Here is a 12660-nt window from a genome sequence, read left to right on the forward strand (position 1 = left end):
GTGCTTCCGTTGCAAATGTATGCAAATAAGACCCATGATTTTACTGCCTGCTCGGCAAGTTAGCACTCAGTCAGAGCACAGTGTTTTCGCCAGCATCAACTTTGCACGCCAAGCCACAGGAAGTGGAAGTTAAAAATGAAGGACTTGAGGGAGATGTCAGAGGTTATGGTGTTCCGACAAGTCTTAAAACTGTTTTTCGGGGTGGGGATTCAGAGCACAAGCTGAACTCTATGCTCCAGGTAACATGGGTTCAAGCTTGGCGTGTGGTTAATTCATTTTGACATAGACTGCCCATACTGTAGCACACAGGTGGCACAAATATGCTCCAGAAGCAGTACTTTGATTTTGGAGAAATGGTGACTCGTGCACTATACCATCATAATAATAATATTCTTACACTTATATAGTGCTTTTCTGGACACACCACTCAAAGCTCTTTAATAATGGCAATAATGGTTATAGACTCTCTTCCACCACCACCAGTGTGCAGCCCCACCTGATGCGACAGCAGCCAGAGTGCTCCAGTACGCTCCTCACACACCAGCTCTCAGGGGGAGGATGAAGTACCAGGTGCCAGCAGTCTTGCAGGAACCTCAGCAGGAAATGCACTAGTCCTCCAGCAGATGTAAACTGTCCTGTTGGGCACTGTGAAGCTTATAGTGCGTGTAAAGTAGAATGACTATGACAGGAGGGTGAGCACAGGTCACCGTTCTTCTTGTGTGAGGAGTTTGTGCCCAAGGCTGGGTCTTTAAAATGTGTTGATTCCAGATTGAGTGGGTATGTAGTTAAAACACTACTGTTAATTTAAGTTTTTTTAAAAAGGTTTTATTTGGTGGAAAATATACAGGATCATGAGTCCTGTCTCCTTTAATAATTCCTCATTCTGGTGAGCTTCTGCCTTGCAGGTTTTAAAATCCTCAGTGGCTGAAGTCGTGAAAGCTGTGACAATTTAGACCAATTCAGTAGCTAATTGATCCAATTAACTCATGAAAAGCTCAGCTGGAACACTTCCGAGTAGGGCCTTCATTCTCAGAGATGTGCCAAGTTAAATACCAGGACTCAGAGCAAATCAAGGTTTCCCTGATCCTTTGTTTTCTATTAAACCCATAACTGAATCATTTTTAGACCTTTCTGTCTGAAGATTGTGTATTCTGCACAATGGCTATTTATTTCTATAGACATACCCTGCCTTATGTGTATTTGTGTTAGTGTGTTCTGTTTTACCTGAAATACATTTGGGAGTGTGGAGGAGTGGGTGGTGTTCTGGAGTTCAAACCCAGGTTAGGATACTGCTGTTGTACACAGGCCTGAGGGACTTAATTCAGGTTGAACCATGCTATAGATAGCTAATTACATTACCTACTAATTGAACTAAAAAGGACAGTTTTTTTACCTTTTCTCTAACAATAATTTATTTATTTGATTTGTGTATTCTTTGCAAAATAATTATTTCTTGAAATTGCATAATCACCAGGAAACAATCAAATAAGACAGCATTAGACATAATAAAAAATAATGAGAGGCAATGTCTTTTTTTGTCTGCACTACTGATTTTGTTAAAACTGTTTTTTTTTTGCCATCTGTCAATCGATACATTGCCCAGTTTATTTTCGGGCAAATTATTAATCCCAATCAAGCCCTGTTTTACATCCAAAAATCCAGTTTGTCTAGAGATCAGTCTAGAGATCAATTTGTCTAGAGATCAGTCTAGAGATCAATTTGTCTAGAGATCAGCAAAATGTTTATGCTGCACACTGTCTTCCTTCACAGCAGAGCTTCCCAGTTCTGGTGTGTGTAAGCCAGTGTTTTCCCATTTCATTCCTGTTGAATTCTTTGTTACTTAATTAAACCCTTAACTGAAGGTTTTAAGACCTTTGGCTCAATTATATTCAGATGATTCGCAGTTCCCGTGTTTCTCTCGTTTAGGATGCAGGTTTCAAATTGCTTCCAGTATTTACTGTTTGTCAGGGAACTCCTCAAGCTTAAATAGCTGAAAACATCTGGTTCATGTAAATCAAATAACTAGTGCAATTAAGGATTCACTGAATGACCTGAGAGCTCAGCTCACAACACAGCACACAGCAGAGTTGGTCAATACAAGGGCTACTCATCTGAGCTACTGTCAGTGCCTCAGTTGCTATATTAACCACAAATTGCACAGCACTGCTTTTCTCATAATTAACCTGCTAGACTGATGCCATTCCAAACATTCCTAATAAGTGGCCAATCTACCTCTGATATGCAATGTCAGTTTCTGGTAGGGCCAAAACATTTTTGTAATTATTTAAATGAGATTAAAACCCAGAAGACACAGGAGGTTTGGAGGAACAAATTTGAGGGCACAAAATGCTATTAGGAGCTGCTCCTCATCTAAAAGGGTTTAACTGACCTCTGAACCCAATACAGGACTCTGGCACAGTTCCGGTACAGCAAGACCCTTAATTATATCATTAAGCTAGCAAATGGTGAAACAAGCAATTAAATTGTTTGTGCCAAAACCTTGCATTTCTATGTACTGGAGTAGCAGAAATGTAATTGAAGTCACAAGGAACTAAGGAATAAATCACCCACCTGGAACGTCAAGATGCCCCAAGCTCCCTCTTGCATCTTTTATAAGCCTGTCTAATGTGCTGGTGTTCTTATGCTTCAAATTGCATCTTAAGGCAAAACTGGAAAATGGTAAAAAGATCATTTTATACACTGTAAAATCACTGATTTCTAAATCAGTGACGTGATGCTCAGACTTTGTAATGGTGTACAGAGGCTACTTGCGTGCTAACAGATGCACTATCAGATGCGACTGTCAGATGCACAAATGCATAAATGACAAAATATTATTGTGTTTCATCTGTGATTTTCCCCAGAATACCGACCAGCAGAGGGATCTATGCCGAAACTGTGGTGAGACCGTTGAGGTGCCGCAGGGACTGGAGTAAGTACAGCGTCTTTCCTCAGTGTCTGTTTCACCTGCTGAGATTTCAAGGGGTCACTATCAGGGAGGAGGACTGAGTGTTAACAATAAGAAATTAAAACACGCACCTACTGCCTCTAAGTTGACCAATTCAACCAAATCAACGCGACACTTAGAGACACACTGTCTGTAAATTGAAACAAATTAACACGCTAACCACACACTGAGTTACTCAATCATCGGGTTATTCTGTTCCTGTCAATCAAACCTTCCACAGACCAGAGGGTCTGTAATTTTTGGAATTTCCGCAATACCAAAAAAGACCACAAGAGGTCAGTAAAACATTGGCAAGGAGAGACTTGAAGAACTTGTAAACGGTGGCAGGTATTAGCTTGGGGGAAAAAAAACAATTTGAACTATTTACAGGAAACCTAGAAAAATGAGACGATCAGAAGGTAAAATGGTTGCTAGTGGAAGCCTGTGTAAGAATCTGTGACAGTAGATGCATTTTTCTTGTGAATTATAGTATTGTTTTTAGAAATTCAAAGATTCACTATATTGTTTAACATTTTTGTGTTGGCCATGTAGCTTAGTTTCTACACTCACCGGCCAAATTATTAGGAATCACCCAGTCACATGAACAGACTATATATGAGAGTACACTATTTGTGTCACACAAGCCAGTTTTCAATCTCTCAAATGGCCATGGCATTTTTCGTAGTTGTCAGCTGGGGTCGTCAGGAAATGAACTGATGGGGGTTTTAGTCCAGAGGAATGACATTCGGAGGGGATCCCTGTCCAGGTGTTGGAGGACAGCACAGCTCCTGGTTTTCATTTCATTTCAGCCGAGCTCAGTTACCTAATCGAAGCCTGAACTGAACTAACAAGTTGCATCAATGGAACATATTTCTCCTCAGAAGTTTGGGATTTTATATTATGTTTAAGGCAAAGTTCAGCATGTTTAAGAGCTGAAAACAGCTGAACAGCTCACTTTAAAACTATTATTAAGTCTTTGGGTTCTGTTGCTTTGTATAACTGAGAGCTCAGCTGCCACAGAAAGCTGCAGGTGTGTGTGGCCTCCAGGACAAGGGTTAGGAGCCGTGGGCACAGGCACCCCTTCACTCCATATGGACTTTCAAGACACCAGCTGAAAGCAACAACTCGTGTATCAGAGATTGTTAGCTGAGACAATACCATGTCTCTGCTGTGAAGGAACACTAAATGTATGAATGGGTAAATATCGCAACAGGCTAGTTAGACTTTCTTTTTCTGTGTTTTCTTATCCCTGCAGCCCTGAGACGGCGTGTCGCTGTTTCTGCGTACTTAACGAACAGAAAGGATGTCTGGTGATGGACACTTCGAGCAGGGAAACACAATCCAATGACTTTAAGGCAGAGCAAGTCAGGGACAGTGAGATCGACAGCTGTGGTGGTGAAATAGAGTTCATCGGAACGAGTAAGAAACGAGGCAAGGTAAATCAACCTCATGAATAATCAAAGCCTGAAAGGAGTGCCTGTACCCCGACTCCAGCTTTATTCAAATTGCACACGCCTGAAAAGCAGCCTAGGCCCAGTGGCTGGTTACTCAGTGTTTGTATCTGCTCTGGTTTGTGGTTGATGCTTTGAAGGAAGTTGTTCTCTGTCTGTCAAGTCTGCTGACTATAGCAGAGTGATATTATATCTGTGTACAGCTTCTAACTTTTCAGGTAGATTAATTCTGATTTGTCATATATATAGGGTTCTGTCTATTACACACTCCTACATGCAAGGTTAAGAAAGAAGTATCAGTATTTTTCTAAGCTATTTCCAGTGTTAGTGCAGTGCACGGATCTGGGGAGATCTAATAAGATAGATGATGTCTCCTCATGACAGTACAGCATCCTGACTGCACTGGATGAGCTATTCACCTCACTTCATTATTTAGTTATGTCCTAAGAAAGTGTGCAGCAGGAACTGAAAATGCTCCTTCATGAGGAGCCACACTGAGAGCCTGAGGTCTTCCCATGCAGAGAGGTTTCTAAACTGTGTATCATCTGGGCGCCAGGGATCCCTGTTATTACAGCTGGCAGAGTCCAATCAGTGCATGTGAGTCCTGAACATTCCCTCGTAAGACCATGTACATGAAATAACCTTCTTACATTCCATTGTTGTCCTTGCCTTGAAGATCCTCTTTTGTTTGTTTCGGCTCTTTTCAAATCTTTTTGCCCCCCTTCAGCACCTGATTGTGTTTCGACCCTCTCTCCCCAGAGAGGTGAGTCTCTGAGTGTCCCCAGGAGATGGTGCGATTTTGGGGGTTAATGCCATGCTTTGCCTGTGCTGTCTCGCTGCTGCAGTTCATCAGGGTGCACTGCACCACCGACCCGGCCGCCATCTACGAGCTGCTGACGGAGGAGTGGTGCCTGATGGCCCCCCACCTGGTGGTGTCCCTGGTGGGGGGAGACGAGCTCTTCCAGATGAGGCCGTGGCTGAGGGACACAGTGAGGAAAGGGCTGGTGAAGGCCGCCCAGAGCACAGGTCAGCAGAGGTTGCGATTACTGCTGCATCTACATGTGTGGCTGTCGCTTTTACCCTGAACAGCGTACATTTCCCCTGCCTATACTGTTTACACACTGACTCCAACCAGCCGACTCATGATGGTTTCGCATCTGGATGAGCTATTCACTTCAGTAAGTAGTTATGTGCCAAGAGGGTGTCCAGGTAATGTCACAGCGACAGGAACTGAAGATGCTCCAGATTTCTGGAAGCACCTTCTCGAGGAGCAGTACAAAAATTTACTGGAGCAGTTCAGGTGAAGTAGCTCGCTCAGGAGAACAGCAGCAGTGCCCCTCCTGGGATTTGAACCCACAGCCTTTCAGTTACTTCCACAGAATCCTAACCCCTGCGATTGAAGCCATTTTGGTTTAGTCTTAAACTGGAAAGATTTGAAGGGGCTCTGGTTCAAATGTTCAGGCACTGACAAGTCAACAGTGAAACAGAAACCAGTGCACACAGGTGGAAACGAGAGGGGGGTATGGGTTAGGAACTGAAATCCCTTCTTTACTCCCAGGGTTGTGGGAGACTGGAACAAGCCAGGCATGTTGTTGAAGCCAACACCCCAGCTTCTTCAAGTAACAACTGGATGAGATCCTGGGATCAATTAGCTAATAAAATCCAAGCAAGTTAGAAGCGCTGAATGGCCTCCTCTTGTTTGCAAACCGCATTACGTTCTACAGTAAGTTTAAAGTCTAAAGGACAATAAGTCAGGGGACCTAGTATGGGTCCGAGTCCTCAGCCTCAGTCTCCTCGGAGACCTCCTCGGATTCGCAGGAGGAGCTCAGCCCCCAGACTGGGCAGGCCGTCCCAGCCACCTGCCACTCGTCAGCCCTGATAAGCACTGCACCGCCCGGGGCTCAGTTACTGAGCTGCTCTCAGACCTGAGAGCTCTGTCCTGCTCCCCGTCCTGCTGCTGGCAGTCAGGTTCAGGTCCTCGTCAATCTCCAGTCCCTCACCAGCACGGCTCCGGCTGCGCCGTCTGCTGCTCTCCGCTGCTGCCGAGTCTTCCTCCGGGCCCACCTGGGAGGCCTCGGTGTTTCCGTTAGGTCTCCTCTCCGCACTTGCTTCTGCCTTGTATTCCACCATTACAGTAAACCAGCCTGTAAGGCACATGGGCCCTTAATTCCTCACCACGCCGCCGGCTGTTAGTCAGCAGTAACAGCTCGACCCTTCCGACTGCGCAGGTGCCTGGATCCTCACCAGTGGGCTGAGGTTTGGCATCACGAAGCACCTGGGGAAGGCCGTGAGAGACCACTCCTTGGCCAGCACGTCCTCCAAGGTGAAGGTGGTGGCCATCGGAATAGCTCCTTGGAAGATGATCCACAATAAGGAAGTTCTGCTCACTGCCAAGGTCAGCTTCCTTCTGTGTGTTTGCAGTAAGCGTTTGGAGGGAAAGCAGACTGTCCGCGCAGAGGTCCTGGGACTTTACGACCTGACATAATGCACACATAAACAAAGAGACAGTTGCATTCTGTGCGAAAGCTAAAAACGAATTGTACTTTGACCAATTTGGTTGGTTGTCATTTAAAAATCAAATGTCATTATTACTCAGCTTCCTCATTTATGATACTTTCCATTTTTGTTGTGTCCTATTTCCACTTTTGGAAGCTCAAGAATGAAATTGTTTGCAGGGATGAAAATGAGTCTGTCTTTGAGTATCTCTTGGGAGGTGTTGTGCACTGTTCATAGAGCCTGGATTACTGCAGACTTCCTGCTCTCCTCTGACAGCACTTTGTGCAGATGCACACTGAGGAAGTGGTGTATTAATCCCAAGTGTCTGGACTTCACCAGACACTTTCTCAAAGATGGAATTGTAGTAACCAACATGCTAAGATGCATGCCAATGAAAATAGATACAGTTCTCAAACAAAATGGGAACATAGACAAGGAAACTAAGATATTAGTAATATATATACATTAATTTGGGTTTTAAGACAAACATTTTACCCCATTTATAGCATTATTACCTCAACACCTCTTTGTCTTTGGTAAGAACATAAGAATGCTAACACAGGAGAGGTAAATGCTCTATCCTTGTGTCCTCATTTCATGTTTTCTGCTCTTCACAGCCAGACAAGCCTGCCTTGTATCAGTCAGAAGACCTTCCACATGGCTCAGTCTACTCTCTAGACTGCAACCACTCCCATTTCGTACTGGTGGATGAGGATGAAGAGCACCCAGGAGGAACCACAGAGATGAGGATCAAGCTACTGAAACACATATCTGAGCAGCACACTGGGTATGGGGGTAGGTGTTCAGCTCACTTTTAGTTTCACAGTGCACTTTTCTCGTCATAACATCACGCGCAAGGGTGGTTCAATGGGTTTTGAACCTAATTCAGATGGGAATGCCAGAAAACATTACAGTAAGTCTAAATCCATGTTGAATACACCCAAACACTACATCACAGATTATTAATTGAAATGTGTCCTTTATACAGTAGATAGGCTAACACTGATGCTGAAACTAAAAAGAGCCTTGTCTTTGCCATGACAGTTTTGATTCTGGAGAACACTTTCAACAGGCATTCAGAAATCTTATTTGGTACACTGTTCATTTCCACCACAAACCGTGATGACAGGAGGGTGCTTGATTCTCATTAATATCGTCACATTTTGACTTGGTATAAAAAGGAAATTCTAAAAGCCTTTCAGGACACGTTAGTGTGTAATTCAACTGTTCAGCTAAGTCTTGTTTTATTCAGTGGTCAGTTGTATTAGCTGCACATGTATATGTGCTGTGTAACAGAGGCAAAACCACCACCATTGCTTTGATACCAATCCCCACTCACCAGCTGAACACTGTACAGATACAAGACATCACAGTGAAGGTTTGAAATGAGATTTATTTTGGTGCCTTTTTCGGAGAACATCAAAGAAGACATGCACAAGATGTATCTCCTATGGTGCTCTGAATGAATACAAATTTTGCAGTAAGTTTTAGAGTCTGAGTAACAGTCCAGTCACACTCAGTTATTGCCATGAATGGCTGTTTGGAAGTGGCCATTGCATATGCATTAGAACTATAATTTATACGATATTGTACTTCCACACATGGCACACAATGTCACAGGTGTTTGTTATTTACAGTGCACTCAGTCCAGGGTCAGGACTGAACCCAAGTCTGGTCAGATTCTACAACACCCTTCATACTGCTGCAAAAACTTGTAATAATGAACTTTATTTTATACAGCACCTTTAAAAGGAACCATCTTAAAGCACCTTCTGATTTGACATGACAGCTGCTCTAGCCCACCATGTGAGCCATTCTGGAGAACTGGCAGAGTCATGCCAGTGAAGGTGTAATACAGATGGGGTCTGTTACGCCCAGCAGTGCTTGTGTTTTTCTCCACTTCTCTCATGACCTGGTATGGCTCTGCTGGTGGCTGAGATGAGAATTACAGCCCCTCTCCCTGACCTTCTTCCAGGAACCGGCAGCATTGAGATCCCTGTTCTCTGCTTATTGGTTCATGGAGAACCCAAGATACTGAAGGTGAGAACTCCTTTAAACAGTGCCTTTCCTTTCCAGATTGCTAGGTGTTTTGTAATAGAAAATCATTTTTTCTATCTACTTCTTTTTATTTTTGTTGTGTTTAATTTTTTTCCCCTGAAAAACACAAGCTGCCCAAGAGTGTTATTAGTGATGTTACTCTAGAGTTAGTGATGTAAGCTGCAGCAGAACACTGTGGTATTGGTATACCTGCTTTATAACAGTTCTCCTGTGTATCTTACTTGGGTGGCCCCTAGTGTCCTGTTCACCTGCTGTTCTGTTGGTACCTTTTCTTCACCCTAGAGGATGTACAGAGGGATGATCAACTCCACACCATGGTTGATCTTGGCTGGATCAGGGGGGATCGCTGATATCCTGGTTACCCTCATGAATGGCCCCTGTGACCCCGACTCTGTACAGGAGCAGCTGGTGGAGACTTTTCACACAGAGTTTGAGTGGGCAAACATTTCAAAATGGACCAAACTTGTAAGTATCGCAAGCTCCCTGTGTGTCGATAAGAATTTCACACATCTCACTGGCTCACCTGCAGCTGTTGAAGTGGTTGGAAAGATAGATGTTATTTCACGCCTGGAGATTTGTGAAAGAGATCAGTACTGTTCACAAGTCTGTTTTAAAGCACAGTGAAAAAACTGAGCTTCTTTTCCATTATAACAGATTCAAAAAATCTTAGAGCACAGACACCTCTTGACAGTTCATGACCCAGAGCAGGAAGGATCTGAAGAGCTGGACACTGTCATTCTCCGTGCCCTGGTCAAGGGTAAGATCTGTTGCCATTTCTTTCTGCACAATAGCAATGACTCACAGAAGAAATCTCAGCGTTAAAAAAATCCCTGAAACCTAAGTTATGTTCGTACAAATGTGCAACGAACACTTTAATTCCTATTGGAAATGATCATACAAGACAGCTCTGAACAATTTGAATTGTTTCAATATCACTGATGTTTAATGGCTTTTTTTTCAAACTATTTTATTCATAGTGAATAAATGAGGCATGTTTATAAAAAGTTGCATTTCTAGACTGTACAACACTGTGAAAGGAACAGCATATCTGGCTAATGTCTCATTTGGACAGTCTCGAGGTTTTACAGGCGAATAGGGGCTGGTGGATAAGAAAAACACCAACAGGAAGCACAATTCAGGAGGCAAGAATCTACAGAACGAAAGGGACAGAAGACAATCTTGAGTCCATCTAATGGAATCAGTGTCAAAGTGTTGCAGCTTTAATTACCAACCATTGTTGCTGATATTCATTAATATTTCGGTGCCGCTGTATTTTACTTCTGTAATGTGAAATGCTGAGAATAGGATCTTATTCCTTCAGCTTGCAAGAGCCAAAGCCAGGAAGCTCAGGATTATCTTGACGAGCTGAAACTGGCCGTAGCCTGGAACAAAGTGGACATAGCCAAGAGCGAGATCTTCAACGGAGATGTGGAGTGGAGGGTGAGGACTGTGCAGGTGTTGGCACTGCTGACACAGTGGGTTTTCATGGTGGTCTTGTGATTGTACACTGAAAGTTTACGCAAAATTGACAGGCATCAAGTTCATCAGACATTTGGAAATGAATTTCACTTACTTTTACTTTTTAATTGTAGTGTATTTGCTGAAACAGAGGCAAGGTCAACGTTATTAGGCCTTCTGCCTCTTGGGTTTTGATTCCCAGCAGGAAGGCCCTCCATGTGCAGTTTCCTTGTACTGTCTGTGTCCACTGTAGTTTCCTCCCACCACCTAGAGACACGGTGGTTAATTAGTTTCTGTGTGTGTGCTTGTGGGATAGCTCCAGATTGTTACAGCTCTCCCCGGGGTCTTTGTCCCTCATTGAAAGAACTGCAATATGTTTCTATAGCAATTTTCAGATCCCATTTCATCCATATAAAGAAAAAGTTGAAAACGTTCTTTGGGACATTTTGATTGATAGCTTTATATTGAAATTATCAGAACAAATTTCAAAGGTATCTTTTTTTAGATGCAAAATTTGCTCAAAGGAGTGTTTGTACTTGAATTAAAACATAAAGACAGTGTCAGCCACAACTGGAAGAGCACACAGCTTCACTCATGAGTACACACTTAGGCATTTTGAATAGAAGCCATTGGAGTTTAAGATTTCAGCCTGAGCTACAGCTGGAGCTAGAAACACTGACAATTTGTATATGGTGTTTAGTTTAGAGATTTTGGATCAGTTACTTCCTAACAAGCATGGCAGGTGTTGACCTAGCAGAAATCAGAACCACTACCTTAGATATTATGGTGTCATTTCTCCTATGAAGTGAAGATGTTGGGAGAGAAGTTAGAGTTCTGGACTTGTAACTGGAAGGTTGTGGGCTCAAATCTCAGTTGAGATACTGCTGTCGTAGCTTTGAGCATGTTTCTTCACCTGAATTACCAAAGTAAACCCAGCTGTATAAATGGGTACAAAAGGAAGTTGCTTTTGAAAAAACATCAGCCAAATAAATTAATAATTAATTTTTCCATCAGTGTGGCATAGCCGCGGTCTTGGAGAGATTAGAATTCCAGCAGGACTTATGAGCCTTCAAAAAAACGATTAAAATCTTTAAAAGTGTGTCTGATCCGTCTTGAGCACGGATCCCCTCCTCAGATCCGGGCTACTTGAGCGGGATCATTTGGTTAACGAGCTAAGACACTTGGACAAGATTTGTTACACCCAGCCCTTCGGCGATGTCTTGCCAGGCATGTGACCTTGAAGAGGTAATGATGGACGCTCTGGTCAACAACAAGCCAGACTTTGTGAAGCTCTTCGTTGACAATGGGATAAACATGAACGAGTTCATGACCTACGGGAAGCTCCAGGACCTGTACTGCTCCGTTTCGGAGAAGAGCCTCCTGCACGAGCTGCTCCTGAAGAAGCACGAGGAGAAGCAGCTCATCCTGGCAGCCCGCAACCCCGGCAGCCACCACGAGTCTGTCCCGAAGAAGACACGCTTCACGCTCCACGAGGTCTCCAAAGTCCTCAAGGACTTCCTGCACGACTCCTGCAAAGGCTTCTACCAGGACAGCACGAAGAGAACTCCGACAGTAGGTATCTCTTCTGCTGCCCTGGTGTGCGTGTGTGTTTACTTGTGTCCCATCCAGGGTGTATCCTGCCTTGTGCCCATTTCTTGCTGGGATGGGCTCTGCCTCCCCTGTGTTGAATAAAGAGATAGAAACTGAGTGGATGGATGGATAATGCATTGTCATCACACATAGACGACAGTGTCTTTACCATGCTGCTGCTGCTGCACTTGAGTATGGAGGTACCATTGCGCACTGTGGTAAACATTTATTAAAGTATCTCATGGTGCTTTTTAAGGTCTAGTGTAGTAAAGCACAGTAAAGGCATTCTGAAACCATAGGAAATTACAGCACAACTATGGTAAAACCATAACTACACCATGTTTCAAGAGCAAGATTGATACATTGATGCCAAGTGTTAGTCTTGATGAAGGTGGTACATATGGGACTTAATGGATGTGTTGTGTTTTTTTTAGGAAAAGTCTGGAAAGACGCGGACATCTCATGGAAACAAGTGCTTACCGGATATGAGCCAAAAATGTGATAACCCCTGGAGAGATCTGTTTCTGTGGGCTGTACTTCAGAACAGGCAGGAGATGGCAAACTTCTTCTGGGCCATGGTAAGTCACTCGAACAAGGCATAACAATCTTCTAATGTGTGAGGCGTTTGATGCACTGTAGCAGCTTCCTAGATTTCCTTTT

At 43.6% G+C, this 12660-nt stretch overlaps 1 protein-coding gene across 1 annotated transcript in view; it reads left to right on the plus strand.

Annotated features, from left to right (window-relative positions):
• trpm5 (transient receptor potential cation channel, subfamily M, member 5) overlaps positions 1-12660 on the plus strand; it is a 34947-nt gene that overhangs the window by 8695 nt on the left and 13592 nt on the right. The window contains exons 2-12 of the mRNA XM_015338485.2: positions 2865-2932; positions 4203-4383; positions 5244-5424; positions 6627-6793; positions 7512-7689; positions 8870-8934; positions 9235-9417; positions 9607-9709; positions 10274-10392; positions 11638-11982; positions 12435-12578. Of these exons, the coding sequence (XP_015193971.2) occupies positions 2865-2932; positions 4203-4383; positions 5244-5424; positions 6627-6793; positions 7512-7689; positions 8870-8934; positions 9235-9417; positions 9607-9709; positions 10274-10392; positions 11638-11982; positions 12435-12578 (1734 nt within the window). The remainder of the gene's footprint in view (positions 1-2864; positions 2933-4202; positions 4384-5243; positions 5425-6626; positions 6794-7511; positions 7690-8869; positions 8935-9234; positions 9418-9606; positions 9710-10273; positions 10393-11637; positions 11983-12434; positions 12579-12660) is intronic.

This window comes from Lepisosteus oculatus, chromosome 21 (genome assembly GCF_040954835.1).
Source record: "Lepisosteus oculatus isolate fLepOcu1 chromosome 21, fLepOcu1.hap2, whole genome shotgun sequence".
Lineage (NCBI taxonomy): Eukaryota > Metazoa > Chordata > Actinopteri > Semionotiformes > Lepisosteidae > Lepisosteus > Lepisosteus oculatus.